At 44.7% G+C, this 26,185-nt stretch overlaps 1 protein-coding gene across 1 annotated transcript in view; it reads left to right on the forward strand.

Annotated features, from left to right (window-relative positions):
- The window catches only part of prex1 (phosphatidylinositol-3,4,5-trisphosphate-dependent Rac exchange factor 1), a 178,841-nt gene that overhangs the window by 25,657 nt on the left and 126,999 nt on the right, over nt 1-26,185 (forward strand). The window contains exons 2-3 of the mRNA XM_079492023.1: nt 6,088-6,153; nt 11,939-12,061. Coding sequence (XP_079348149.1) covers nt 6,088-6,153; nt 11,939-12,061 — 189 coding nt within the window. The remainder of the gene's footprint in view (nt 1-6,087; nt 6,154-11,938; nt 12,062-26,185) is intronic.

Genomic DNA, 26,185 nt, shown 5'->3' on the forward strand with positions numbered 1-26,185 from the left:
TCTCTGTATGTGGTAGTAGGCCAGTTCAAAACTCAACTCATTTGATGGATGGCCACAGTGGCATTCATTTGTGTTTTAACCCATTTTGGCCTGACTACGATTCTAAAAAGCCTTCTAAATCCTGACCTAAGTTTTCTGAAAAACGTCAACTATTTATATAGCAGCATCAAATATATTTTAAATTTTTGAATACTGTACATAATTTACAGAACCCCAAGAGGGGTTCCCGTCCAGAAGGGTTATAACACCAATATACTTTTAACTCATGTTGGCCGGGAACCCCTTTTGGTGTTAGCATTATGTTATTCTTTAGCTATTGAAAAATAGCAGATCTACAAGCTCATAGCGCGCCACCGAGTGGCGCGCTACGAGCTTGTAGGTCTGCTATTTTTGAAAGAACGAAGAACGACTGACATAGAAACATAGCTTTTTCAGAAAACTGTCAGGATGTAGAAGACATTTTTAGAATCTGATCTCAGGTCAAAATGGGTTAAATTGAATGAGCATTTGTGATGTTATGGCATTTCGGTAACACTATAGTGGCCGATGTTTTACAGTGTAACAAAATCCCTCTTGAGATATTCATGAATGGGAGCAGCTTTGCAACGTTCAGTTTAACAACTCTCCTTTTTCACAAAGGCTTTCCAGGAAACATGTCTGCTGTGTTATTTAGGACTGAGACAGTGTTGCGTTCTGCAAAAAGTGCTTCATTTCTCCTCTTGTCGAGTTCAGCAACTGCATATTATCTGCTTGGAGTAAATTCTTTTCAAAAGATTGTAGGTGTCTGAAAAAAAAGTGGAAGCTTTTGTGCCGTCTGGCTGCTCTGTTTCTACTTCCTGTTTGCATGCCACACACCAGCAAATAGGGCAATGCACTCTTCCTTTGTTAAGGTCTGCATGCAGAGAAGAAGTCAGCCAATACCATCTGCTCTTTAACATGCATAAACAAAGAGAAATGTCGTTTTATGACGCCTTACTATTTAAGGGACCCTGAGAAATACAGACACAAACACTCGAACAGCAAACGGAATGCAACCAAAGGGGGGGGGGGGGGGGGGGGGGGGGGTGGGGGTGTGTATTTGTCTACTTTTTATTCATGATACTCTATGTCCATATTTGATCTATGCATGTTTGCATATGCATGTTTTTTCCCCATACATAAATACCTTATTCTATACTATACTCATATGACGCTGTCACACACAAGAAATTGCTGATCTACAAGCTCACAACATGTTGCGATGCGACCACGTTTGTGCTATTGGCTTCAATTGTAATGTATCAATTGCAGGGTATAATATATCCTATTGCAATTTTTATTTTATTTTAGGTGGTAAATGCGAATACCTAGCAATGAACAGGGCACTTTAGAATACTTATTCTCAACGTTTTCAGGCTGCAACCCCCCAAAATAATTATATTTGAACTGTGGACCCCCAACCCTGATAAGCACTTGGAATGTAGGAGGATTCAATTTTGTTTACTCTGTTCCACAGATAATTATTGTGAAAATAGCAGATCTACAAGCTCGGCTATTTTCACAATCTTTGGATCTTTCTTATATTATTTGACCAATGCTTGACAAGTGTTATCGTATAGGGTCGCTTCTCGCCCTCAGGGCGTCTTACTGCTAGTATAGTTTGTTGATTACTATTTATTTCGTTTCTTTTTTTTAGGTATTAACCCATTCTGGACGGGAACCCCTTTTGGTGTTTTAACTAAGCATTATGTTATGCTTTAGCTATTGAAAAATAGCAGAACTACAAGCTCATAGCGCGCCACCGAGTGGCGCGCTATGAGCTTGTAGGTCTGCTATTTTTGAAAAATCATGAAAATGCGGCACAAATCTTTGAATATATATTCTTTCAGAAGACTTTTTGTTTTATTTCGATGTCAGGCCTAAATAAAGTTCACTGTCATCTGGGGACCCCCCCAAAACCCTGTGGACCCCCCTTGGGACCCCCCCAAACCCCTGTGGGCCCCCCCTGGGACCCCCCCAAACCCCTGTGGGACCCCCCTTGGGACCCCCCCAAAACCCTGTGGACCCCCCTTGGGACCCCCCCAAACCCCTGTGGGCCCCCCCTGGGACCCCCCCAAACCCCTGTGGGACCCCCCTTGGGACCCCCCCAAAACCCTGTGGACCCCCCTTGGGACCCCCCCAAAACCCTGTGGACCCCCCTTGGGACCCCCCTTGGGGCCTACATTAGCATTACCATAAATGGCTTTTCAAGCGTTTAAAATAGCCTATTCTGTGTAACAAGTCCAATGTATTGCTACTGTGGGGTTGTAGTGTAAACGGTCCTCGGGCCGCTGTGCTAACAGAACAAACCCCTCGTGTCTTCGGCTCCGTTCAGCAGATGTGACTTCTTGATGCATCACAATGAATCATTCATTTGACTCGGATCATCTTATTAACACTTAGACGTGTTCATCTCAACACTGAAATGAGCTCTTTGGCTACTTTGAGTAAATCTGCTTTCAGAATCCAGATGGGTGGTGTATGTATGTAAGGAAAGTGCAGAAACAATGTGTGCCTTGCCTGTCACTTTAAAGCCCTTGTTTTATCAATATGACTATAATATAATCACGTAATTTAATATGCCAGCAAGCTTTCACAAAGACATATAGACCTGGTTGTTCTCTTTGATCAAATTATTGTTTGAGTTTGTATTGTATATTGTTGGAGTCATGTACCCGTTCTTGAGATCTTGACCACCAGAGTACACGTCTAGCTTTCTAAACCAAACCACTCGCCAGCCTCCACCCATTCCTGCATCACTCTGACATTGGCTATACTGCATGTCTTCACTCATCCTTATCAGGATGACTCACCATCGAGCCGAAAGGTGTATTGAGCAACGCAGCCACAAAGTTAAACAGAGGTGCAGTTATGATGGAAGCAATAATACCACTTCACCGCCTGTTGAACTGAGTCATTCAGGAACGGTATCCAATGGACAGCATGAAGGACCAGTGTGCTTACAAAATACACAGCACAATCTTCAATCGTGTTCATTTAACTCTGAATGTGCATATTTAAATTCAACTTTATTAGCAGACTCAGGTCCATAGGGATACATACACGGGGTTAACATACAAGAGATACAACAGGCAATACAAATCATAAAAGCATGTAAAACAAAACTTACATAACTTAACCCACAGGTAGAACATACAGGCATTTTAGCCAGTGTACCCTTAAACTAGATGTACAGTATAACGTGAACAGCTCACGGAGGGGCTTGAAAGCGCTACAATGATACTGTTTGTTGACACATCCAGCCTTTTCATAAACTTAAACATTAGATTTCTTAGGAGTGTTTTAAAAGTCCTCACTCCAGCAGTGACAAACATCTGACTAGCATAATGTCCACCTCTGGCCAAAGTACAGCTCCGTATTCATCCCACATGTTAGGCGTCTGTTCCCTGCGTTGTATTCCATGTCATATTGGCTATACGGTATAAACGCACGCTCTGCTCTCAAGACCAGTGGCAACAAAGTTCCTCGTCACTAAGGACAGGGGGAGAGCTTCCCGTTTCTGTCCAAATAAACTTGTTGGCTTTGTAATGGAACACTTCATGCAGCCAACACAACTCTGAAATAGAATAGCCACGTTGGATTGAAAGGACCTCTTTGTTGTTCCACTCCCTCCGTCCACCCACCCCCTTACTGCCACATCTGTGCAGCACATTCTTACTAGTTGGGGTGTGAATCTGGCTCCGATGGGAGCTCCTGTATAAAGGCAGGGTGACTGACTGACTGACTGACTGGATGCAGTCATTTTCACCTCCCCTGCCAGACCAGTACCTCACACAGTAGTAGGCTCACCTGTCTGCTCACATCCTCCCCCTACAGGCTACTACCGGGACAACAGCCAGAAGTTAACCTCCACTCCACCATGGGATCCTACTACGGATCATTAACCACTTGGACGCCAACGTCCATATTCTGGCGGCACGTTAGCCAAAACGCGCTGTGAGCTAGAGATCAGGATGGTGCGCTGTAGGTGTGGGGGGGTGCAGAGGATGGTGCGCTGTAGGTGTGGGGGGGGGGGGGGTGCAGAGGATTCAAGTACAGCAGGCGTGGGCAACTTTGACGAAGGAGAGGGCCATTATATTTCCATACTCACTCCAGAGGGGCCACATTGCAGCAAAAATAGCCGATCTACAAGTTCAAAATTTGAACTTGTAGATCGGCTATTTTTTTGCTATATTTGAATTGAAATCCTGAATATTTTTTTGCTATTTCTAATTGGGATCCTGAAAAGTCATTTTAACTAAATACAAATATATTGGACATAAAGACTAACATTATTTGTAATACTACTCGGCAAGCTACTTAATTTAGACTGTAAGTAATTCAAGCGGGTCATGTTCGCATGTTAGGAATTGTAACAGCTGGAATCAATAACATATCAGTATTCCGAAATTAGGGCCACATTAAGTGAAGGTGGGGGCCGCATGTGGCCCCCGGGCCGCCAGTTGCCCATGTATGAAGTACAGTATTGTACTGTGCAAGTGTGCGTGCATTAGGTTTTTTGATACATTAAAAAAAACAGACTGTGGACATAATCTCCAAATAAACCAACTTTTAACGAATCAAGTAGGTAGGGGAACATGCATAACAGCTCATAGTTTATTTATATGTTAACGGCCTGGGTGTTTTTATGTCTTAGAACGCAACATGCTGGCCTATTTTCTGTCAATCCCCAAAACCCTGTGTTAGGAATCACCCGTGTGAACTGAGTGGTGCAAGGTCTTATATAGCCTGATCAGCTGTGGTCTGACGTAATGTCAGTGACCATAGTAACCATGCTCATTATTTTGAGGGACAGGTACACAAACACACACACACGGGTACTAACAAAGCACCCTGGGCAAGACCTACGCTGAAAAGACTATCATCGGAAGTTGCGGGATTTTAGTGGAAGTATCTCCCAAGGAAATGACGTTGATGCTTTACAAATCAGTTTACATTCTCCACGAATGAAACAAGTGTTGTGATTGGTCGGGAAAATATCGTATCCGGGGGAAATACATCTGATGGATGTTCCGGAGGATACGTCCGCCGATAGCTTCTTTGCCTTACGTTGTGACCAGGCTCTTCTTTTCGCAGAAAAGTAAGCCTGGGACCGAGGCTACTAACAAAGCCAGTTGTTGGAGTGGTTTGCACCACTCAAAAAAACATTGGAAATCGGATGAGGGAACCCATATGCTGACTCACTTCTGGGTTTTAGCACAAAAAAACAGTGACTATTTGTAAGAGTCTGAAGAATGCAATTTCCTACTGTAGCTCTTTTTGTGTTTCCCTTCCTCTTATGAATGATTTATCCAGAGGTGTCATTCAGAAAAAGAAAAAAAAACTAACAAACAAAGGGTTCAGATCAAATAATCACGAGTTAACAACACACTGAAACTTGAAACCACTCGCGAAAACTGTGCTTTGCAACATTCTAAAAATGGACAGTTCTCATCAATTTACTCAGCAGGTACTGTTTAGCGTCTCCTTGGCAACGAGAGAACCACTGATATAGAGACAGAAAATCGAAGAACGACTGACATAGAAACATAGCTTTTTCAGAAAACTGTCAGGATTTAGAAGACATTTGTAGAATGGAGTCTTAACCCATTTAGACCTGAGGCCGATTCTAAAAATGTCTTCTACATCCTGACAGTTTTCTGAAAAAGCTATGTTTCTATGTCAGTGGTTCTACGATTTTTCAAAAATAGCTAAAGCATAACATAATGCTAACACCAAAAGGGGATCCCGCCCCAAAATGGGTTAATATAACAGAATACTTGTGGTCTCAATATGTCATTATTCACAGATACTAGGCTATTTTGTTCCAAATGTAAACATAACACATGAAAACAGGGTTATGGTGATTTCAACCATGAAGTGCATTGCCGGCGATAACAGAAATGTCCTTTTTTATTTTAGTTTATTCAATCATTTAAAAGCCGTTTCTGGATATGAGTACCTACCGGTATGTTGGTACAAAAATGAAATGTGTCGCTGTGTTTATAGCCATGCTCCTTATCAAAGATACACTAGACTAAACTGAATGTATTTCTTTGTTCTCTTTAGGCATTCTTGCACAGAATCCGACAGACTGCAGAAGAGCAGCAGTGTCTCACACCCGATCAGGTCAAGGTACGACGGCTTCATATATTTCTCCTGGGACTCAGATTATTTATTTGTTCATGTTCAACACTTTATTTGAGTTTTACCTTACAGGTACAAATAAACATGTTCCTGGTACTCAGGTTTCATTGAAAGGTTTTGGGCAAAGCAGCAAATTTTACTTTATTTGTTTATTTTGACGGGACAATGCATATTAATGGACATTACAAATAAATGTCAATGTAAATACACCGGAGTTAGCAAGGATGCTAATTTTCATCCGCAGTCCCCACACAAAACATAAAAACGAAAAAGGCAGGCAGTGAAGCACATTGCAATACGAGACAAAGCATAAAAAATCACACCCGTGTGAACTGAGTGGTGTAAGGTCTTATATAGACTGATCAGCTGTGGTCTGACGTAATGTCTGACGTAATGAAATCACACCCGTGTGAACTGGATGACCATAGCAACCATGCTCATTTTTTTGGTACAGACAGACAGACAGACAGACAGACACGTAAACTAACAAAGCCAGTCGTAGGAGTGGTTTACACCACTCAAAAACATACATACAAGAAACAAGGTATAAAGTGTATAGACACTAGGTATATGGTTTAGCAGCGTTTTTATAGGGCAATATAGAATTGTAACTAATAGTAAGAGAAATCTATGAAAATCTGGGAACTAAATCGTTACCAAGAAATGTCTTCACCAATGTGTTTCTAAAGGTGTCTAATAACATGTACTAAAAGTTTGAAATTCAACTCCTGTGGGAAATTGAGTTTATTAGCATAATATGTGACCATACCCATAACATCCTATATAAGGCAAAAAAGTCCAAATTTCATCATTCTTTAAGTAGCATGTGACATATGAAACTAGGGGGTTTTCATGATTCTGAATTCATTCCAAGCATTAGTTTTGCACAAAAAACACTCCTTGTGGGGAAAACGGCCTCACAAACGTGATGAGGTCAGCACATTTGGTCAAGTGGATATGTCCTAATTTAGCCCAAGGAGTGTTTTTTGTGCAAAACTAATGCTTGGAATGGATTCAGAATCATGAAAACCCCCTAGTTTCATATGTCACATGCTACTTAAAGAATGATGAAATTTGGACTTTTTAGCCTTATATAGGATGTTAAAAGTTTGGTCACATATTATGCTAATAACTCAATTTCCCACGGGAGTTGAATTTCAAACTTTTAGTACATGTTATTAGACACCTTTAGAAACACATTGGTGAAGAAATTTCTTGGTAACGATTTAGTTCCCAGATTGGTCAAATACCTGATAAAATGCCCTTACTATAAAGTAACTTGTGTATGAAGTGACATAATTGCTTTCAAGTAATATAGGATACGCTGTCAAGGTGCACTACTAGACTACTAGACTATACATGGTCACACAGAAATGGCTGCAAAGAGTACTTTATACTGCAAAGAGTACTTTATACTCGCCAAGGGCACCACTTGCCAAAAAGAACAGATCTGCATGCTAACAAAATGCAACGATGCAACATGTCAGCTCATAGAGCTGTTCACATCACACTATCCTACAACATGTCAGCTCATAGAGCTGTTCACATCACACTATCCTACAACATGTCAGCTATAGAGCTGTTCACATCACACTATCCTACAACATGTCAGCTCATAGAGCTGTTCACATCACACTATCCTACAACATGTCAGCTATAGAGCTGTTCACATCACACTATCCTACAACATGTCAGCTAGTAGAGCTGTTCACATCACACTATCCTACAACATGTCAGCTCATAGAGCTGTTCACATCACACTATCCTACAACATGTCAGCTCATAGAGCTGTTCACATCACACTATCCTACAACATGTCAGCTAGTAGAGCTGTTCACATCACACTATCCTACAACATGTCAGCTATAGAGCTGTTCACATCACACTATCCTACAACATGTCAGCTCATAGAGCTGTTCACATCACACTATCCTACAACATGTCAGCTCATAGAGCTGTTCACATCACACTATCCTACAACATGTCAGCTATAGAGCTGTTCACATCACACTATCCTACAACATGTCAGCTAGTAGAGCTGTTCACATCACACTATCCTACAACATGTCAGCTCATAGAGCTGTTCACATCACACTATCCTACAACATGTCAGCTATAGAGCTGTTCACATCACACTATCCTACAACATGTCAGCTCGTAGAGCTGTTCACATCACACTATCCTACAACATGTCAGCTATAGAGCTGTTCATATCACACTATCCTACAACATGTCAGCTCATAGAGCTGTTCACATCACACTATCCTACAACATGTCAGCTATAGAGCTGTTCACATCACACTATCCTACAACATGTCAGCTATAGAGCTGTTCACATCACACTATCCTACAACATGTCAGCTATAGAGCTGTTCACATCACACTATCCTACAACATGTCAGCTATAGAGCTGTTCACATCACACTATCCTACAACATGTCAGCTTGTAGAGCTGTTCACATCACACTATCCTACAACATGTCAGCTATAGAGCTGTTCACATCACACTATCCTACAACATGTCAGCTATAGAGCTGTTCACATCACACTATCCTACAACATGTCAGCTCATAGAGCTGTTCACATCACACTATCCTACAACATGTCAGCTATAGAGCTGTTCACATCACACTATCCTACAACATGTCAGTTTGTAGAGCTGTTCACATCACACTATCCTACAACATGTCAGCTATAGAGCTGTTCACATCACACTATCCTACAACATGTCAGCTATAGAGCTGTTCACATCACACTATCCTACAACATGTCAGCTATAGAGCTGTTCACATCACACTATCCTACAACATGTCAGTTTGTAGAGCTGTTCACATCACACTATCCTACAACATGTCAGCTCATAGAGCTGTTCACATCACACTATCCTACAACATGTCAGCTAGTAGAGCTGTTCACATCACACTATCCTACAACATGTCAGCTCATAGAGCTGTTCACATCACACTATCCTACAACATGTCAGCTCATAGAGCTGTTCACATCACACTATCCTACAACATGTCAGCTAGTAGAGCTGTTCACATCACACTATCCTACAACATGTCAGCTATAGAGCTGTTCACATCACACTATCCTACAACATGTCAGCTCATAGAGCTGTTCACATCACACTATCCTACAACATGTCAGCTATAGAGCTGTTCACATCACACTATCCTACAACATGTCAGCTAGTAGAGCTGTTCACATCACACTATCCTACAACATGTCAGCTCATAGAGCTGTTCACATCACACTATCCTACAACATGTCAGCTATAGAGCTGTTCACATCACACTATCCTACAACATGTCAGCTCGTAGAGCTGTTCACATCACACTATCCTACAACATGTCAGCTATAGAGCTGTTCATATCACACTATCCTACAACATGTCAGCTCATAGAGCTGTTCACATCACACTATCCTACAACATGTCAGCTATAGAGCTGTTCACATCACACTATCCTACAACATGTCAGCTATAGAGCTGTTCACATCACACTATCCTACAACATGTCAGCTATAGAGCTGTTCACATCACACTATCCTACAACATGTCAGCTATAGAGCTGTTCACATCACACTATCCTACAACATGTCAGCTCATAGAGCTGTTCACATCACACTATCCTACAACATGTCAGCTATAGAGCTGTTCACATCACACTATCCTACAACATGTCAGCTCATAGAGCTGTTCACATCACACTATCCTACAACATGTCAGCTATAGAGCTGTTCACATCACACTATCCTACAACATGTCAGCTCATAGAGCTGTTCACATCACACTATCCTACAACATGTCAGCTCATAGAGCTGTTCACATCACACTATCCTACAACATGTCAGCTTGTAGAGCTGTTCACATCACACTATCCTACAACATGTCAGCTTGTAGAGCTGTTCACATCACACTATCCTACAACATGTCAGCTCATAGAGCTGTTCACATCACACTATCCTACAACATGTCAGCTCATAGAGCTGTTCACATCACACTATCCTACAACATGTCGGCTTGTAGAGCTGTTCACATCACACTATCCTACAACATGTCAGCTCATAGAGCTGTTCACATCACACTATCCTACAACATGTCAGCTATAGAGCTGTTCACATCACACTATCCTACAACATGTCAGCTCATAGAGCTGTTCACATCACACTATCCTACAACATGTCAGCTATAGAGCTGTTCACATCACATTATCCTACAACATGTCAGCTCATAGAGCTGTTCACATCACACTATCCTACAACATGTCAGCTATAGAGCTGTTCACATCACACTATCCTACAACATGTCAGCTCATAGAGCTGTTCACATCACACTATCCTACAACATGTCAGCTCATAGAGCTGTTCACATCACACTATCCTACAACATGTCAGCTATAGAGCTGTTCACATCACACTATCCTACAACATGTCAGCTCATAGAGCTGTTCACATCACACTATCCTACAACATGTCAGCTTGTAGAGCTGTTCACATCACACTATCCTACAACATGTCAGCTTGTAGAGCTGTTCACATCACACTATCCTACAACATGTCAGCTATAGAGCTGTTCACATCACACTATCCTACAACATGTCAGCTTGTAGAGCTGTTCACATCACACTATCCTACAACATGTCAGCTTGTAGAGCTGTTCACATCACACTATCCTACAACATGTCAGCTCATAGAGCTGTTCACATCACACTATCCTACAACATGTCAGCTCATAGAGCTGTTCACATCACACTATCCTACAACATGTCAGCTATAGAGCTGTTCACATCACACTATCCTACAACATGTCAGCTATAGAGCTGTTCACATCACACTATCCTACAACATGTCAGCTATAGAGCTGTTCACATCACACTATCCTACAACATGTCAGCTCATAGAGCTGTTCACATCACACTATCCTACAACATGTCAGCTTGTAGAGCTGTTCACATCACACTATCCTACAACATGTCAGCTCATAGAGCTGTTCACATCACACTATCCTACAACATGTCAGCTATAGAGCTGTTCACATCACACTATCCTACAACATGTCAGCTCATAGAGCTGTTCACATCACACTATCCTACAACATGTCAGCTTGTAGAGCTGTTCACATCACACTATCCTACAACATGTCAGCTTGTAGAGCTGTTCACATCACACTATCCTACAACATGTCAGCTATAGAGCTGTTCACATCACACTATCCTACAACATGTCAGCTTGTAGAGCTGTTCACATCACACTATCCTACAACATGTCAGCTTGTAGAGCTGTTCACATCACACTATCCTACAACATGTCAGCTCATAGAGCTGTTCACATCACACTATCCTACAACATGTCAGCTCATAGAGCTGTTCACATCACACTATCCTACAACATGTCAGCTATAGAGCTGTTCACATCACACTATCCTACAACATGTCAGCTATAGAGCTGTTCACATCACACTATCCTACAACATGTCAGCTCATAGAGCTGTTCACATCACACTATCCTACAACATGTCAGTTTGTAGAGCTGTTCACATCACACTCTCTTCTTTCCCCTGTTCCCTCCCTCCTCTCCCCTATTCCCTCCCTCCTCTCCCCTGTTCCCTCCCTCCTCTCCCCTATTCCCTCCCTCCTCTCCCCTATTCCCTCCCTCCTCTCCCCTATTCCCTCCCTCCTCTCCCCTATTCCCTCCCTCCTCTCCCCTATTCCCTCCCTCCTCAGTCCTCAGTCCTCCATAATAGTCTCCTCTCTGATTCTCCCTGGGCTAGATTCTGTTCTCCAACATGGAGGCCATCCTGGAGGTGCACAAAGAGGTGCTGTCAGCTGTGGAGAGCAGCCTCCAGCCGGAGCCACAGGCCCAGCATGCACTGGGCCACGTGTTCCTCCAGTTTGTGAGTAACACACGCACGCACACGCGCACGCACAAGCACATGCACAGAAACAACACACGCATGCATAATCTCTCTATCGTTTTGACAACCATACATGATCCCATTATACACACAAAAGCATAATGCTTTTAGAGCAACACACACACACACAAACGTGCACACAATTTGTCATGATTAACAGTAGCCACAGGTGTTGCCTGCCTTAAGCCTGATTTATACTCGGTTTCATGGCGGTGACGCAGTGAAAATAGCCGACTTACAAGCTCACAATGCGCTGCATGGCATGCGTGACGTGTTTGACCGAGCATAAATTAGGCTTAAGTCTACCCTTTTGCACATGTGTGTGTCTTTCTCCTCTCTCTCTCTCTCTTATCCAAACACATAGACAGACATGTGCGCACACATGCCCCCCCCCCCCCCCCCCCCTTTGCATCCTGTCAAGCAGACAGAAAGCCTGCTTGTGGCTCCGATCCAAGCATTCTCCTGTCCTCCAGCTCTCTGTTGCTTCCTCTCTGTAGCCCCCTCCTCCCTCCTCACCAAGCCCTCCTCCTCCTCCTCCTCTCCCCTCTGGTTGAACCCACTTGGCCCCGGGGGAACAACAAAGACGGTTCTGTGTGTCCATGTAGGAGGAAGGGATGGTGTGTCCTTCGGCAAGGAGGGGACAATGGTTGTCTGTCTGTCTGTCTGTCTGTCTGTCTGTCTGTCTGTCTGTCTGTCTGATGTTCACTAAGACACAGGTCTGCAAATGGCTCATGTGCAACACATTTAGTTTTGGGCCTCTACAGATGACAGGACAATAATATTAAAGGTCACATATTTTACTCCCTTTCAACACGTTAATATAGGTCTGTGAGGTCGCTAAAACATATATTTGAAGTTGTTTGCTGGAAATGCCACTCGGATGTATGTATGCATTCAGGCATGTCTATATCCCTCTTGGTTCAGTTCTTATATGCACAGGCTGTTTCCATGTCTACTGTAGCTTTGCACAATGCACAATAAGCTGCTATTGCCCGCCGTGCCCCTCTCTGGAACTGGCTGCTTCTACATGGCTCTTGTCTCTCTGGAACTGGCTGCCTCCACATGGCTCTTGTCTCTCTGGAACTGGCTGCTTCTACATGGCTCTTGTCTCTCTGGAACTGGCTGCCTCCACATGGCTCTTGTCTCTCTGGAACTGGCTGCCTCCACATGGCTCTTGTCTCTCTGGAACTGGCTGCTTCTACATGGCTCTTGTCTCTCTGGAACTGGCTGCCTCCACATGGCTCTTGTCTCTCTGGAACTGGCTGCCTCCACATGACTCTTGTCCCTCTGGAACTGGCTGCCTCCACATGGCTCTTGTCTCTCTGGAACTGGCTGCCTCCACATGACTCTTGTCCCTCTGGAACTGGCTGCTTCTACATGGCTCTTGTCTCTCTGGAACTGGCTGCCTCCACATGGCTCTTGTCTATCTGGAACTGGCTGCTTCTACATGGCTCTTGTCCCTCTGGAACTGGCTGCCTCCACATGGCTCTTGTCTCTCTGGAACTGGCTGCCTCCACATGACTCTTGTCCCTCTGGAACTGGCTGCTTCTACATGGCTCTTGTCTCTCTGGAACTGGCTGCCTCCACATGGCTCTTGTCTCTCTGGAACTGGCTGCCTCCACATGACTCTTGTCCCTCTGGAACTGGCTGCCTCCACATGGCTCTTGTCTATCTGGAACTGGCTGCCTCCACATGGCTCTTGTCTATCTGGAACTGGCTGCCTCCACATGGCTCTTGTCTCTCTGGAACTGGCTGCCTCCACATGGCTCTTGTCCCTCTGGAACTGGCTGCCTCCACATGGCTCTTGTCTCTCTGGAACTGGCTGCCTCCACATGACTCTTGTCCCTCTGGAACTGGCTGCCTCCACATGGCTCTTGTCTCTCTGGAACTGGCTGCCTCCACATGGCTCTTGTCTCTCTGGAACTGGCTGCCTCCACATGGCTCTTGTCTCTCTGGAACTGGCTGCCTCCACATGACTCTTGTCCCTCTGGAACTGGCTGCCTCCACATGGCTCTTGTCCCTCTGGAACTGGCTGCCTCCACATGGCTCTTGTCTCTCTGGAACTGGCTGCCTCCACATGGCTCTTGTCTCTCTGGAACTGGCTGCCTCCACATGGCTCTTGTCTATCTGGAACTGGCTGCCTCCACATGGCTCTTGTCTATCTGGAACTGGCTGCCTCCACATGGCTCTTGTCTCTCTGGAACTGGCTGCCTCCACATGGCTCTTGTCTCTCTGGAACTGGCTGCTTCTACATGGCTCTTGTCTCTCTGGAACTGGCTGCTTCTACATGGCTCTTGTCTCTCTGGAACTGGCTGCCTCCACATGGCTCTTGTCTCTCTGGAACTGGCTGCTTCTACATGGCTCTTGTCTCTCTGGAACTGGCTGCTTCTACATGGCTCTTGTCTCTCTGGAACTGGCTGCCTCCACATGGCTCTTGTCTCTCTGGAACTGGCTGCCTCCACATGGCTCTTGTCTCTCTGGAACTGGCTGCCTCCACATGGCTCTTGTCTCTCTGGAACTGGCTGCCTCCACATGGCTCTTGTCTCTCTGGAACTGGCTGCCTCCACATGGCTCTTGTCTCTCTGGAACTGGCTGCCTCCACATGGCTCTTGTCTCTCTGGAACTGGCTGCCTCCACATGGCTCTTGTCTCTCTGGAACTGGCTGCCTCCACATGACTCTTGTCTCTCTGGAACTGGCTGCCTCCACATGACTCTTGTCTCTCTGGAACTGGCTGCTTCTACATGGCTCTTGTCTCTCTGGAACTGGCTGCCTCCACATGGCTCTTGTCTCTCTGGAACTGGCTGCCTCCACATGGCTCTTGTCTCTCTGGAACTGGCTGCTTCTACATGGCTCTTGTCTCTCTGGAACTGGCTGCCTCCACATGGCTCTTGTCTCTCTGGAACTGGCTGCTTCTACATGGCTCTTGTCTCTCTGGAACTGGCTGCCTCCACATGACTCTTGTCTCTCTGGAACTGGCTGCCTCCACATGGCTCTTGTCTCTCTGGAACTGGCTGCCTCCACATGACTCTTGTCTCTCTGGAACTGGCTGCCTCCACATGGCTCTTGTCTCTCTGGAACTGGCTGCCTCCACATGGCTCTTGTCTCTCTGGAACTGGCTGCCTCCACATGGCTCTTGTCTCTCTGGAACTGGCTGCCTCCACATGGCTCTTGTCTCTCTGGAACTGGCTGCCTCCACATGGCTCTTGTCTCTCTGGAACTGGCTGCCTCCACATGGCTCTTGTCTCTCTGGAACTGGCTGCCTCCACATGGCTCTTGTCTCTCTGGAACTGGCTGCCTCCACATGGCTCTTGTCTCTCTGGAACTGGCTGCTTCTACATGGCTCTTGTCTCTCTGGAACTGGCTGCCTCCACATGACTCTTGTCTCTCTGGAACTGGCTGCCTCCACATGACTCTTGTCTCTCTGGAACTGGCTGCCTCCACATGGCTCTTGTCTCTCTGGAACTGGCTGCTTCTACATGGCTCTTGTCTCTCTGGAACTGGCTGCCTCCACATGACTCTTGTCTCTCTGGAACTGGCTGCCTCCACATGGCTCTTGTCTCTCTGGAACTGGCTGCCTCCACATGGCTCTTGTCTCTCTGGAACTGGCTGCCTCTACATGGCTCTTGTCTCTCTGGAACTGGCTGCCTCCACATGGCTCTTGTCTCTCTGGAACTGGCTGCTTCTACATGGCTCTTGTCTCTCTGGAACTGGCTGCCTCCACATGGCTCTTGTCTCTCTGGAACTGGCTGCCTCCACATGGCTCTTGTCTCTCTGGAACTGGCTGCCTCCACATGGCTCTTGTCTCTCTGGAACTGGCTGCCTCCACATGGCTCTTGTCTCTCTGGAACTGGCTGCCTCCACATGGCTCTTGTCTCTCTGGAACTGGCTGCCTCCACATGGCTCTTGTCTCTCTGGAACTGGCTGCCTCCACATGGCTCTTGTCTCTCTGGAACTGGCTGCTTCTACATGGCTCTTGTCTCTCTGGAACTGGCTGCCTCCACATGGCTCTTGTCTCTCTGGAACTGGCTGCTTCTACATGGCTCTTGTCTCTCTGGAACTGGCTGCCTCCACATGGCTCTTGTCTCTCTGGAACTGGCTGCCTCCACATGGCTCTTGTCTCTCTGGAACTGGCTGCCTCCACATGGCTCTTGTCTCTCTGGAACTGGCTGCTTCTACATGGCTCTTGTCTCTCTGGAACTGGCTGCCTCCACATGGCTCTTGTCTCTCTGGAACTGGCTGCCTCCACATGGCTCTTGTCTCTCTGGAACTGGCTGCCTCCACATGGCTCTTGTCTCTCTGGAACTGGCTGCCTCCACATGGCTCTTGTCTATCTGGAACTGGCTGCCTCCACATGGCTCTTGTCTCTCTGGAACTGGCTGCCTCTACATGGCTCTTGTCTCTCTGGAACTGGCTGCCTCCACATGGCTCTTGTCTCTCTGGAACTGGCTGCCTCCACATGGCTCTTGTCTCTCTGGAACTGGCTGCCTCCACATGGCTCTTGTCTCTCTGGAACTGGCTGCCTCCACATGGCTCTTGTCTCTCTGGAACTGGCTGCCTCCACATGGCTCTTGTCTCTCTGGAACTGGCTGCTTCTACATGGCTTTTGTCTCTCTGGAACTGGCTGCCTCCACATGGCTCTTGTCTCTCTGGAACTGGCTGCCTCCACATGGCTCTTGTCCCTCTGGAACTGGCTGCCTCCACATGGCTCTTGTCTCTCTGGAACTGGCTGCTTCTACATGGCTCTTGTCTCTCTGGAACTGGCTGCCTCCACATGGCTCTTGTCCCTCTGGAACTGGCTGTCTCCACATGGCTCTTGTCCCTCTGGAACTGGCTGCCTCCACATGGCTCTTGTCCCTCTGGAACTGGCTGCCTCCACATGGCTCTTGTCTATCTGGAACTGGCTGCTTCTACATGGCTCTTGTCTCTCTGGAACTGGCTGCCTCCACATGGCTCTTGTCTATCTGGAACTGGCTGCTTCTACATGGCTCTTGTCTCTCTGGAACTGGCTGCTTCTACATGGCTCTTGTCTCTCTGGAACTGGCTGCCTCCACATGGCTCTTGTCTCTCTGGAACTGGCTGCTTCTACATGGCTCTTGTCTCTCTGGAACTGGCTGCCTCTACATGGCTCTTGTCTCTCTGGAACTGGCTGCCTCCACATGGCTCTTGTCTCTCTGGAACTGGCTGCTTCTACATGGCTCTTGTCTCTCTGGAACTGGCTGCTTCTACATGGCTCTTGTCTCTCTGGAACTGGCTGCCTCCACATGGCTCTTGTCTCTCTGGAACTGGCTGCCTCCACATGGCTCTTGTCTCTCTGGAACTGGCTGCCTCCACATGGCTCTTGTCTCTCTGGAACTGGCTGCTTCTACATGGCTCTTGTCTCTCTGGAACTGGCTGCCTCCACATGGCTCTTGTCTCTCTGGAACTGGCTGCTTCTACATGGCTCTTGTCTCTCTGGAACTGGCTGCCTCCACATGGCTCTTGTCTCTCTGGAACTGGCTGCCTCCACATGGCTCTTGTCTCTCTGGAACTGGCTGCCTCCACATGGCTCTTGTCTCTCTGGAACTGGCTGCTTCTACATGGCTCTTGTCTCTCTGGAACTGGCTGCTTCTACATGGCTCTTGTCTCTCTGGAACTGGCTGCCTCCACATGGCTCTTGTCTATCCCATGTCATCTAAAACAAACCCACATGGCCTCTGCATGGTTCTCATCCATGTGTGTGGGTGGAGACACCGAGGAGAGGGGTGGGGCTGTTTAACGAGTCCCTACTTAATTTAGGAGGCAGGGGAGGCAAATCTGATTGCCTGCTTTGACACCTTTTTTGCCCAATCCATTGCTCCTGTCTGGCGCCCTCCGACCCTTGGCCTTTGACCAAAGACTTCTGTCACTCAGGGTTTATAGAAGACTGTCACCCATGATTTAGAAGACAAGCCTTTGCCACCCAGGGTTAGAAAGCATTCTGTCACCCGGGGTTAGAACTAGAAGACTTTCTGCCACCCACTGAAGCCCCTTTTCCACCGGTTGGTTCCCAATGGGAACCGGTTCAGTTCTTTTTGGTTCTCAGTCCATGAGCCAGAGCTCCAAAATTGGAACGTTAATTATGAATTGAGTGGGCAAAACCATACCTATATTAGATTGTTATCACCATTAAACTTCCCCAATTGAGTACTTACACGAAGACAATGATTTATTGTATTACAAATTTTACATTTTTAAATATGCAAATGAGGCATTATGTAGGAAAATATGCAAAATAATCGAAAATATGAAAAAGCTACTACTGTGGAAGGGTTATAATGTATTAATTTACTTGTATTGATCCTATAAACAATTTAATATAGGGTATAGTTTTCCCACCAATTTTGGAGCTCTGGCTCATGGACTAAAAACCAAAAAGAACTGAACCGGTTCCCATTGGGAACCAACCGGTGGAAAAGGGGTCTGACCGGGTTAGGAGAAACACTGATCCAGGTTTCAGAGAACCATTGATCCAATAAGGAATAAACACCGTGTTCTCGCAGATCCGCCCTTAATCACAGGTCACAGTGGGACATTGTGGATGTTTGTCTAATGATCTGTGAGCTTTAAGCATTTAAAATTCACGTCCAGGCCTGGGCCGTGGCTCAGCGGTCCAGGCACCTTGGCCGGTAGTCCGAGTCTGGCAGTGTGCCGCGGGTTCGACTCCCGGTCCCGACGGCCTTTACTGCATGTCACTCCCCCATCTCCTGTCAGCCTACTGTCTGTCTCTCTATAAAAGGCGAAAGCCACACAAAAAACTCTCACGTCCATTTGAGACTGAGACCCAATTTCATATGTATATTTCAGATGCTAGATACTATATTCATCCTGGTCAAGCCAGCCCCAATTGAGTGTGAGATTATGCAGAGAACGCAGTATCTCACATTCCATTCTACCCTCGTCTCCAGAAGCTGGTCAATATCCCTGTGCACCAGATTACGGAATGGATCAATAGCTGGATTGTTGATACACAAGTGGGCCAGTTAGAACATCGTATCATAGTGCAGCGCTTCTCAACTATTATTATTTTATTTTTGAGTGGTGCAACCACTCCAAGGAACAGCAATGTCCGTGTTAACCTATGTGACGTGTGGCTATGTGTGTGGCTATGTGACTATGAGTACCAGTAGGGGCAAAAGTGGCGCTGTTGTGCCAGAAACAGAGAGAGAGAGAGAGAGTGTTGCACTGTTGCCAAGTGCTAATTACAGAGAGAGGGAGAGGGGAGTTGCACCACTCAGTTCACACAGGTGTGATTTTTTTTTTTTTGTAGCTCTGGACCACTAGCATTATTCCAAGAACTCCTCAAGGCCCACCCCACATGTACATACTGTACAGTATTTAGTATAATAAGATAATTAAAAAAAAGTCTTATATTTAGCCAGTCTGTCTCATGACTTTTATCCTACTATATAATTTAGTTTTGTCACTGAGTCTACACAATTATTTTTCTCCTCAATGGGCAGTCAGTCCATGATTGCACATGGGGCACTGAGCATTAGCGTCCTAAATTTAACCTGTTTATTAGAGTTGTGGGCAGAGTTGTGGTGTCAGTGTGTGGGCATCCCCGGAAGTCTGAACATAGTTGGTTGGGAGCAGAGACGAAATGTTTTTATAATCGTCATGGGGGCCCGCCGCTCCTCCTGCCGCTCCTCCCCCCGCTAACCCCACTTGGGAGCAACTGTGACTGGAGTACACTGCAGGGGGAGAATAAGGCAACAACTACATTGGGTTAAAATAGAAGTACTGGATATTTAAAGCTATGTTGTTACAAGAGTGTCCATTTGATATGATTCCCATCTGCCACATCATTGCGGGCGGCGGTGGCTCAGGCTCAGTGGCTCTGGATTAAGAGCGTCTGCTAAATGCCTAAATTGTAAATTGTAGGGGTAGAGTGGCCGGGTGGTAACCGCACGGTTGCTATAGTTCAAACCCAGGCTCCCCCAGAGTTGGTGCCGAAGTGTCCTTGAGCAAGACACTGGACCCCTAATTGCTCCTGATGTGCTGGTTGGTGCCTTGCATGATTTCCGCCGCCATCGGTGTATGAATGTGTGTGTGTGAATGGGTGAATGTAATGCACAATCTATGTAAAGCGCCTTGGATAAAGGCGCTATATAAATGCACCATTTACCATTGCGCTGGCCACTAATGGCGCACTAGTCACTAATATAAAACATGTCTAAAACCTGGCTATGACTTCCTCCTTTGACATCTAATCCCTGTTCTGTTCTGGTAACCGGTTTGGGGAACTGAAAATAAATGAATAAAATAAAATGTCAGTATTGTGTTTTAAAGTGCTGAGTGTGCAGTTTGCTTGTGTCTGCACACATAACGGGGAGAGTAGTACCAGTTGAAGTTGTAGTAAAAACTATAACTTTAACGGGATAAAAGGAAACTTGTGATTGTACGACTTACTGCATGTTTTAATCTGGTTATTTATAGGCCAAAACATGAGTGACAAAATTCACTTTGTTGGATTAAGACTTGAAGTCATGCTTCAAGTCTCTGCAAATTGATATTCAACGGTACTGAAATGAATATAATCCAGTGGTTTCCTGGAAGGTAAACCACCTGTCTCGGTGGTGGAACTGGCTACATAGCCGTGTATATAAGACCATCAATGCATGCAGTTGTTGTGGTTGTTTAATTTTTCTATATGGAGGGCGGCTGTGGCTCAGGAGGTAGAGCAGGTCGTCCAATGATCCATGGGTCGGCGGTTCGAATCCCGGCTCCTCCTGTCCACATGTCGAAGTGTCCTTGGGCAAGACACTGAACCCTACATTGACTCCAATGAGTCGGTCGGTGTGAGCTTGCCACCATTGGTGTGTGAATGTGGGAAGTGAGGACGCTGGCGTCAACTGTTCGCCGCTTCACCTCCCAATGTATGAATGAATGAACCATTGTAAGCGCTTTGAGTAGGCACGTAGTGCATAGAAAAGCGCCATAAAAATACAATTCATTATTATTATTATATGGTTTTGAAACATAACATGTTGTTTATCATTATCAACGTAAAAAAAAAATAACATGCATCACCTGGACTGCATCCTTTGGGATTATTAGGGATTAGTTTGTGTCGGAGATGCAGAAAAGCTTAGTTTTCAACATCACTGAAACTCAGTGAAACAGTCCTAGACCTAGAGATATTTCCACATGCGCTGAAATGTTCTCCATTTATAGATGATCTTTATGAGCGGTGGAACGCTTAACTTGAATTTCTTGGAGATGGCTTTGAAACCCGACGCCATCAATAATGGGCATGGAGTCCATGGACATCAACAGTCTTTCTTCCCTTGTCCTCGGGGCAACTCTTTTGATCTCGCATGACGTCACCGCACAACGTGAACCACAACTATAGATGGTCTCCGATCAGTACGCCAGGACGGAGACGTCCACATGACCATGTCTAATGATACTCTAATCATTTGCACCTGTTCAGTATAAATTATTCAACCTGGGCATCTGATAGGATGAAGGCTACTGAGGGATGTACTTACTTTTTAAACAAATTACATTCATCTCGCTTTTTGTTGGATAGGTCATGACAAAGTATTTTCATTGTCATGTTGAATTAGATCATCTTGATCATGGGAAATAGCATTGAAATGAGAAATTCGTTTCCCATACATGAAACTACATAGGATAGTTTTTTCACAGTACTGTACAGTGCAGTATTCAGGCAGATAGTGCAGACACAGGGGACTAATTAAACCACCATTGGGGAAAACAAATTACAAAATGGCATCAAATGGCTGTATTCTGCAGCCCTGCATCTCTGTTTTGTCTAATAATATACAAGCTTGACTGCGTTTAGCTCAGTCACTGATGTGCCCGGTAAAATATTAAAGACCTGTACATCGCTGACCGTGGGATCATTTCAGCGCATAATGGTTCTGTGTTGACCTGTGTCTGGAAAGCAGAAACACGGACGTGCACGTAATGTACTGTTTTGTACATTTGGTGCGTTGGGTTGCATACATTATGAGGAAGTGGTTCTGTGTGCACATTTCTACAGTGGGGGTCAGTCGCTCGGTAAGGTACATTGACTATACTTTTGGCCCAACCACAGCAAAAGTTAGAATCTAAAATTAGACAAAAGACACTGAGACATCATTAATTAATCTCTCCACACACCTCAAAGCCCGGCTTCTCATTATTCTGCCAGCATGGTAGCCTTGGTGCCGACGAGTCTATGTCCTTCACGCTATGTTTGCACAGAAATACAGTGTGAAAGTGCTGTGTTTTGTGTATTAGCAACATATTGCCACAGAAGCTTAAATGTATATAAACCTCTATATTTCATGAGCATGCCTGTAAGGTTTTAGATTATTGTTTAATACTGTACATGCGCATCATTCAATGTTAAACACATTTTGACCTGAGATCAGATTCTAAAAACGTCTTCTACATCCTGACAGTTTTTTGAAAAAGCTACGTTTCTATGTCAGTCGTTCTTCGATTTTTCAAAAATAGCAGACATACAAGCTCGTAGCGCGCCACTCGGTGGCGCGCTATGAGCTTGTAGATCTGCTATTTTTCAATAGCTAAAGCATAACATAATGCTAACACCAAAAGGGGTTCCCGCCCAGAATGTGTTAAACACATTTGTATCAATGTATAACATTATCGCATCCATCCATGATGTAGTTTATTTTGAAAAGGTCTGAGGTATAGGGAGCACAGGAGCAGCTGAGCATGAACCCACAATGACATCATTATGCTTCTGCTGAAAAACACTATTGTGAGTGGACTTGGTTGTGATTGCGTTATGTTCCCATATTGCTTTCTTATCCAGACGCCCTCCCCTCAGCTCAGAACATTCCACTAGCGGAGAATGAAAGGAAGAAACGTGTGTTTATCTTAAGGGACAAACGCAGTCTTTGAGTTATTCTGGGTGTGAGCGGTTTATTTCCGAGCAGGCTCAGCTTTTAAAGACATCCCTTTCGGAAATGAAAGGGTCACAGTTAAGAAGCACGTAAACTATTTTAAGAACACTTGATTCGACCATCTAGCCACCATCTCATGAATAAAGTGGTAGGTTTAGCTAAAGTATCTGTAAAGATGTAATTTTTGTGAGTAGCTAAGGTTCAATTGCAGTGGGTGATTTAGAGCTGAAAGGATTCCTCCACAAGCTTTAGTGCACCCAGTAGTCTCATGTATAAATCTCTATCTAGTGTAGTCTTGTGTATGAATCTCTATCTAGTGTAGTCTCATGTATAAATCTCTATCTAGTGTAGTCTCGTGTATAAATCTCTATCTAGTGTAGTCTTGTGTATGAATCTCTATCTAGTGTAGTCTTGTGTATGAATCTCTATCTAGTGTAGTCTTGTGTATGAATCTCTATCTAGTGTAGTCTTGTGTATGAATCTCTACCTAGTGTAGTCTTGTGTATGAATCTCTATCTAGTGTAGTCGTGTGTATGAATCTCTATCTAGTGTAGTCTTGTGTATGAATCTCTATCTAGTGTAGTCTTGTGTATGAATCTCTATCTAGTGTAGTCTTGTGTATGAATCTCTATCTAGTGTAGTCTTGTGTATGAATCTCTATCTAGTGTAGTCTTGTGTATGAATCTCTATCTAGTGTAGTCTTGTGTATGAATCTCTATCTAGTGTAGTCTTGTGTATGAATCTCTATCTAGTGTAGTCTTGTGTATGAATCTCTATCTAGTGTAGTCTTGTGTATGAATCTCTATCTAGTGTAGTCTTGTGTATGAATCTCTATCTAGTGTAGTCTTGTGTATGAATCTCTATCTAGTGTAGTCTTGTGTATGAATCTCTATCTAGTGTAGTCTCGTGTATGAACCTCTATCTAGTGTAGTCTTGTGTATGAATCTCTATCTAGTGTAGTCTTGTGTATGAATCTCTATCTAGTGTAGTCTTGTGTATGCCTGTTGGAATGCAATTATGTCTTTATAATGCATATCCCCAATTCAACAATTTTAGTGCTGGGGTGCTGTCTGAACAAGCAGTGTTGTCAAGTAACTAAAGTAATGTTACTTTCAGTAATATTATTACTTTTTTCCGGTAACTAGTAATGTAACTAGTTACTTTAACATTTTGAGTAATAATATTACATTGACCTATTTTGACCTGAGATCAGATTCTAAAAATGTCTTCTACATCCTGACAGTTTTCTGAAAAAGCTATGTTTCTATGTCAGTCGTTCTTCGATTTTATAAAATAGCAGACCTACAAGCTCGTAGCGCGCCACTCGGTGGTGTGCTATGAGCTTGTAGATCTGCTATTTTTCAATAGCTAAAGCATAACATAATGCTAACACCAAAAGGGGTTCCCGCCCAAAATGGGTTAACTTTTTTCCAAAAGTAACATACTATTTCCACGACCCTTGGTGGAACTGTGGGTTTGAGTGTTCATTTATAATGGTAGACTGGGTTGGGGTGGAGTTGCTTTGCAGGCTGCTGATCCGCTCTAGATCTAGACTCTAGGGCGGATACGGAAACGATGCACACTTGTCTGTACGTGTGAAGTATCGGATGACAGAAGGGCGGGCCTTAAACCGTCCGGAACAACAAACTAGTGTGTGACTCGTGTTGTTAAACTGCAAGAGAAGTAAATAAACTAAACATGGGATGGGGGAGGTGGAGGAGACACCGGCACCACAAAGCGTTTCATTCACTACTTAGTGAAGTATTCGCATTATTTTGAGTATGTCTGCGATAAAGACAAGCTTGTCCGCTGCAAGTTGTGCATAGGGAAGAAGGTGTGGAGTACACTATACACGCACCTCCCGCACACTCAGATCAGCCAACGCAGGGAAGCTGGAAGTACCCTCACTAAAAACGCTGGGACAGCGCTCCACACGTCCCAAACGCTTCTCCCTTCTGGCTCCAAAACTGTGGAATGCACTTCCCGTTGCAGTCAGAACTGCAGCATCACTCCCAATCTTCCGCCGTAGTCTGAAAACCCGACTGATTATAGTCTGAAAACCCGACTGATTATAGTCTGAAAACCCGACTGATTATAGTCTGAAAACCCGACTGATTATAGTCTGAAAACCCGACTGATTATAGTCTGAAAACCCGACTGATTATAGTCTGAAAACCCGACTGATTATAGTCTGAAAACCCGACTGATTATAGTCTGAAAACCCGACTGATTATAGTCTGAAAACCCGACTGATTATAGTCTGAAAACCCGACTGATTATAGTCTGAAAACCCGACTGATTATAGTCTGAAAACCCGACTGATTATAGTCTGAAAACCCGACTGATTATAGTCTGAAAACCCGACTGATTATAGTCTGAAAACCCGACTGATTATAGTCTGAAAACCCGACTGATTATAGTCTGAAAACCCGACTGATTATAGTCTGAAAACCCGACTGATTATAGTCTGAAAACCCGACTGATTATAGTCTGAAAACCCGACTGATTATAGTCGGTTGGATTTCATAGCAGCCAGCATGTCTATGAAAGCATGGTGCACACCGACAATAACTGATCTACAAGCTCGCTGTGTTGTGAGCTTGTAGATTGGCTATTTTTGGTTATTAGTTATTTTAAAGATTAAAGTCTATTTGAAGTGATCAAACTAGCAATAGCATACATGTTTAGAAGCATCTTCCATAAACATGAATGTTGTCTGAAAATGTCACAAAAGCAAATGTTAATGCCTCAAATATGTGATATCTTGCTGCATGTGGAACAGCAGCAAACATATAGGCTACTGTAGGTTTAGATTAGAATACCTTTTTATTTAGTGTTTATTCCATGCACTACTTATCTTATGGTGTTCTAACATGTGTTTGACCTGTCCTGTGTGTTCCAGAAGGGGAGGTTCACAGATATCGTATGGATGTTCTAACATGTGTTTGACCTGTCCTATGGTGTTCTAACATGTGTTTGACCTGTCCTATGGTGTTCTAACATGTGTTTGACCTGTCCTATGGTGTTCTAACATGTGTTTGACCTGTCCTGTGTGTTCTAACATGTGTTTGACCTGTCCTGTGTGTTCTAACATGTGTTTGACCTGTCCTGTGTGTTCTAACATGTGTTTGACCTGTCCTGTGTGTTCTAACATGTGTTTGACCTGTCCTGTGTGTTCTAACATGTGTTTGACCTGTCCTGTGT

The sequence above is a fragment of the Electrona antarctica genome, assembly GCF_951216825.1.
Source record: "Electrona antarctica genome assembly, chromosome: 2".
NCBI classification, from domain to species: Eukaryota; Metazoa; Chordata; class Actinopteri; order Myctophiformes; family Myctophidae; genus Electrona; species Electrona antarctica.